We start from the raw sequence: 6,283 nt of genomic DNA on the forward strand, positions 1-6,283 counted from the left end.
TATACAGTATATATATTTTTTTTTTATTTATTTTATTTTTTTTTTTAGCAATGGCATAATACTTCAATTGACAATTTTACACACATATATTATACAACTTTAGCAGCGTACACTAACATAATGTGAAAAAGACTTTTAGAAAATCTCAACTGGTTGGAAACCATCCATTATTCACTACATCACTATTTCTGTGAAGCTGCTTTGAAATAATCTGTATTGTGAAAAGCGTTATGCAAATAAAATTAACTTGACTACCTTCCAGTTGTGTTTATCGTTAGGTGTTTGAATGTTTAGTCACATTCTTAATGTTTACTTCCCACTTGTAAGACTGAACTACGGGTGGTTGTCATTGATTGACAGAACAATGTTTTGTTTGCTTGTTTTTATGATTTCCAATCCATTCATTTCCGTATGTCTGTTAATCATTTAGAAAACATTCTTATTTATATCTTCAAATCTAATCAATTGCCTTTATTGCCTTGGTGCAGCAATGAAACTGTAACCTTTAATGATTATGGGATCAGATTTTATATGTTGATGATGGTAAGGTGAATGACCTAAGTGCTCATAATGACAATGATGACAGTCTCAGAAAAATCAATGCTGGGGTCTGATTTGCTCCTCCACTCTGACACATTAATGTAGGGAAGAGTATTGCACTGTATATTGCTGTGTGGATGCTCACCTTCAAGAAACACACTTCATGTCGCCTAACCACAGAAGACTACAGAGATGCATTTGATCTTACCTGTCATATGAATGACATTGAATAAATAACCAACAGAATCTGAAAAACTGAACTGAACTTAAGACGTTTCAGAGATTTTACAAATCGTTTTTAATACAGAAGAAAAACCGTAAACGAATATCTGCATACTGTATGTCTTATTTGTAATTTTGTTTATTATCAGTTTTCATTAACCAGTTTGAAACACTGTACTTGGTTTTAGGAGATGGTGGGGAATTAAAATCTCCCAAGACCAAAAACAGAATGCTTTGAAATGAACTACTACATCTTCTTTATTACTCATTTTGGTGAGCACATTTGCTAGTGATTGCAAGATTGCTGTTGAAGGGAACTTGCAATGACGTTTCCCTTTGCAATGCTGCACTGGGGGCACAAGCCAATTTTAGTATCAATAGCTAAAGCCTTGTCTGTCTGCAATGCAATTAAAAACTCCATTTTGGTAGAGCTTTGCAGCCCACGATAAATGGAACTGTCATCCTTGAATTGTTCTTCCGATTGGTAAAAACACACAGAGGATAGACAATGCAAGGCTATGAGTGCCTTAGTTAAAAATCTCAAAAAAGACTCAAAAAAATCTCAAATGTTATAACAGATGTTGAACTGCATTGAAATGATGTGCTATAGATTCATGTGTAATTATAACTTGATATTGTGCATTGATTGGGTTGGGACAGGGCAAAGTTACATGCAGTTACACAGTACACAGGCTTGCACAGTACTCACTTGTGTAAATACACAGTATTGAACACTGTAATATAAAGTATACTCCAGGGCAATCTTTCCACATCATCAATCTACAATAAACGAAATTACAAATCTGGAGTCGAATGTGTTCAGCACCATGGACAGCAGCCGACTCAATAATAGCTGCAATATAAAAGGCTCATCGTAACCAAACACAAGGTCTCTTTGCTGAGTCCACATTCATTATTCTCCTAATTCACTAACACTATTCAGCAGTCTGTGTGAGAGACTGTATTGTGTTTTGTGGCGTTGACACAGTGCGCATTCTTGCATTCCGTCTGCCATGTTATTAATTGTTAGTCTATGTACACATGCGTCATTGGTCTCCATATTGTTTGCGCGTTTGTGTCGCGTTTGAACACCCAAGGCTCAACTCTTAAAAACACTTTTTTAAGCCGTTTTCTCTTTTTAAACCCACATTGTAACATTACTGCTTTACTACACGCCGTTGTTAATCCAGTCGCTTCAAAGTATAACTCTACACTGGGGCAGTTTGTGGGGGGATAGGGGGATAGGGGGATACCCCCCACCAATAACCAAAACTAGCAAGTACAACCCAAGTAAGTACAATAATGGAAACCTCGAATAAGCCTATTAATTAATTATTTTAATCGCGCCTTCGGAGCACGGAGCAGTTCTCAGCGCAATATTGAAGCGCAGTTTATGAGCGTCGTGCGAATCATTATATACTCTGCGCGCATTCACCAGCGCGCTCGTGAAGTGTGATACGATTTGCGCAAGCCATTCTTATCGCGAAGCTCATGGTCAAATATGTGATCTACTTGAATTATTGAGAGAAACAGCCACTTTAAAATGCTATGGAGAAAGTCGAACAGTTTCTAAAAAAGGCAAATAAACTAAAAAGACTGATGAAAAGAGGAGAAAACAGTCTTGAACCGGCATATATATTAAAATCTTTTTAAACTATAGTCATGACCACCTTTACTAGAATTTATCAAGTTTTATTATAGGCTTATTTATTGTTTAAAATTTTGTCTAACTTCTTGTAAAATGTATATTGGATAATCTGTTAAGAGAATAGATTTGTCCCTATGGATTTATATTACAACTGTGGCATGTTGTAGCTATTGGTTCTAAATGTGCAGGCGGTTGTTTCTTCATAACAAATGCTATATTGATTAATTACAACAAAAAAAAGTCATTATTGGCCTGGTAATGATTTATAGGCTAGTCTTATTATAACAAATGCTACAGTTAAGAACTATGGTACATGACCTTCAGATATTCCAAAAGATGGCATAGATTAAATCATTAAGAGCCTGATGAACTGTTGAGTAAGAAATAATATCAATATAAGAACATTTTAAGGTAGATTGACTTCCCGTGGCATGTTGAATTAGAACAATTATGGCAAACTATAGCCTATAAGTGACTAAATAATATATATATATATATCCTATGTAAACAAGTAATTTTTAACTATGATGTTACTTTATTGCACCAACTTTGCATAGATGGTATAGCACAAAAGACCGTTTCACAAAAATAAATATATAAGCAAACAAACAAATAAATAAATCTTATAAGTGAGCATGACCCGGGACTCTACTAAAACAGTTCACACTTTAACCCATACCCCCCACCCCCAACCCCCCATGCTGAAACCTACGCCCTTGACGCTACGGTGAACGATTCCTAACAAAGCGATCGATGGTGCTCAATTTAAAGCGCTTCAGGTTACGCGTCAGCACCTTCCTAAACAATATCATACGGTCTTCCTTCCACGTGACCCCATCTGCACCGAACGCTGCATGTAATGCCAGCAGATCCAGTAGCCTATCATTATGACAGCGTTTGGTTTGTCGCGTCGCGTCACTGCATGGCGACATAGATTAGTAGATTGCGTGATAATAAATAAATGCATTGCACTCACCTAAACACATCAAAAGGCTGCATGTCTGATACATATCAAATGCGTTTTAATTAAGACAATTACATGCTTTGAATAAACTTCACGAACCCTTGACATGGTGCTGCTGAGGAGGTCATTTAATGTGATATTAGCCGGTGGGTTTCCACTTGTACTGGAACTGCTTCTCAATGCATTTTGATTCTTTCATGACGTCTCAACCAGATGCATGTTCTCGTGAATAGTGAGAATAACCTCAGCTCAGATAGAATGTAGGCTATTACATTGGGCTAATAACCTAGTCATTTCTAGATAGGCATTACAACACAAGACCAGGCATGCGTTACATCAGCTATAGCTATATTAACTGTACTTAAAAATCATTTATGAAAAACGTCTGCTTGCAATGTGCACTATCCATGACGTTAATTATATGAATATAATAGGCCTATAATGCAACAGAGAAATTGTATTTGCTTGTAATATACAGTATATTTATTTATGTCATAACATTAAACATATTATAATGCACTGCAACGTTTTATGGGCAGATTTAACTGTTTATAGCGTGCATTAAAACGCATTACCTTCATTAAATAAATATTTAAGTGTTATAATGCATTATAAATGTGACTCCGTTAATTCGTCAACAAATCTGAAAGCTACTATAATGCATTATGAAAAACCTCTATAACGCATGCATTAAATCTACAGGCTTCATAGAAAGTGTTACCAAATCTTCTTCTTCAACGTCAGTTCAAGTTTGATCAATATCGCCCTGCTGGTCCAATTAGAGGAGCCGCTCGCACTCACTCTGGATGTGATGCTCTCAGTCGCCTCGACCATCTTCAGCACCAGTCCCTCTCCCTCTTCCTCTCTCTCTCTCTCCCTCCCTCTCTCAGTCTGTCTCTCTCCTCACATGCAGAAGAATTGTTCTCCACGAGTCGCTCCGCTTCACTCACGGCTGGATTTCTGCGTTTATGATTCTCCTCAAACAGTTCGTTTTCTAAGGCTTGATTTTTGAGGCAGGGGCGAAAATGGCTCAAAGCGCGCTGCTTTTTTTATTATGGCTATTCGGCACATCTATCGCTGCCTTCCCCAATCAAATCAATATCGGTGAGTCCGTCCGGATATGCTTGACTTCTTTAGCTTTGTATGTCGATGTCTGGTTTCGATGCATATGCATGTTTAGGTGATATATGAAGACGGTATTATTGCCCGCGGTATTAAGTGCACTAATGCAATCTAAGGAATCATCGCCAATGATACGAAACAGAATTGTCATAAATAATAAAACGATTATGATTATATCTCTGCAAAAAAATGTCTAGGTTTTCCGCTCTGCATGCATGTCAGCTTATCAATCGCTTTTCATAAACTTAAGAGAAAGTTCCTTCCTACGAATGGAGGCGAATCGAATTGAGTCCGTGTATAACCATGTTGGAACACATCTATAAATGTGTCTAAATGGATCTGACGCTTAAGCCGGGTGTTTTATATTCATACAGTCTTTATAAGCATGAAATCTGTGCATCGTCTCTGATTCATTGCTGTTTTGTCTTCATAAAGGTGGGCTCTTCATGCGTTCCACCGTGCAAGAACACAGCGCTTTCAGATTCGCTGTGCAGCTCTACAACACCAATCAGAACATGACTGAGAAACCCTTCCATCTCAACTACAACGTAGATAACCTGGAGTCCTCCAACAGTTTCTCTGTCACTCATGCATGTGAGTACTATGAGCTTTTACCTGGATGCTGCTTCATATCACTGACTGAACGAGACTTATAATAATTGCTGGAAATCTGTGAAACATTTCTATGAACTGCGATAATCATAATCTTTATCCATCAGTAACAAACCAGTCACTACTTTGATAGATTTCAGCTTAATTCAGCAATGTAACAAGTGGAGAAACACTGAAGTAGGCTATTCTGCAGTGGAGAGTTTCTATTACCCCATATATTATCCCATAATCTTGTAATGATCCGGTTACTGCTTTCAGTTGTGCACCACCTATTAACATCAAGCCTCATTGTGGACTTCAGATTAAATGTATTGGTATTAAATAGCTTGATATTAATGATAATAATATAACTAACAGTAGCACAAATCATAAATACAGCAAGGCATACCGTGACACAAAATATGAGTTAAAAAAATACAAGGAAAGAACAGATACGACTGAATTTAGAACACAAAGAGATGTGTTTTCAGCTGGGTTTTGAGTTCGGACAGGGTAGAGAGGTCACAGAGGGACTAGGAGAGAATTTCATAGTTTCGGGCTTATATTACTTTTTTCTAAGCATCATGTTTTCTTCACTGAGAAACTTCTGATATTATCAGAATTCTTGCTTTTTCCCCCTCAGTCTTTGTGGTTGGCTTTAGCGTCACACTTGCTTAGTACATGACAAGTCGTTTTGTATTTCTGCTTTGATGTTTTTGTGATTGAATCCCTTTGTAATTATGACAGTTCTTTTGCGGCACCCATGCTTGCCCAGTCTGATTTGCAAGTGAAAGTGTTGCAATAAGAGGATGAGCATTCAGTGATAGAAGTGCTTTGTGGGCACAGTCTGTCGGTATTTCTGAGTCAAAATCACTTTGAATTCATAAGCAAGTTCCCTTGGCAACGCAGAATAACCCCAGCACTGTAGAGGTACAGATAGGTGAGAGAAAGATAGCATAAATGATTACACAACCTGAGTTTGTCATGGAATTATTGGAGGAACACAAACAAAATATTTTGTTTTTTTAGGAACTGAATATTACCTACTAGGTTTTGTACACTCACTGTTCATATGTACACTCACTGGTCTTTTTTTTTTTTTTAAAAAGGGGTCGACCAATATTGCTATTTAGAGAGGAGGATGTGAATAGATATAAACAAAATTATCCACTGGGAAGGCTGATGGTATTTTTTTT

General features: G+C 37.2%; 1 protein-coding gene across 1 annotated transcript in view; it reads left to right on the forward strand.

The window, feature by feature from the left end:
- The first annotated feature begins 4,232 nt into the window (after window positions 1-4,232).
- The window catches only part of LOC107689141 (glutamate receptor 3-like), a 140,766-nt gene continuing 138,715 nt past the window's right edge, over window positions 4,233-6,283 (forward strand). The window contains exons 1-2 of the mRNA XM_016487054.1: window positions 4,233-4,478; window positions 4,932-5,090. Coding sequence (XP_016342540.1) covers window positions 4,400-4,478; window positions 4,932-5,090 — 238 coding nt within the window. The 5' untranslated portion in view covers window positions 4,233-4,399. The remainder of the gene's footprint in view (window positions 4,479-4,931; window positions 5,091-6,283) is intronic.

This window comes from Sinocyclocheilus anshuiensis, unplaced genomic scaffold (assembly GCF_001515605.1).
Source record: "Sinocyclocheilus anshuiensis isolate Anshui unplaced genomic scaffold, SAMN03320099.WGS_v1.1 scaffold846, whole genome shotgun sequence".
NCBI lineage: Eukaryota > Metazoa > Chordata > Actinopteri > Cypriniformes > Cyprinidae > Sinocyclocheilus > Sinocyclocheilus anshuiensis.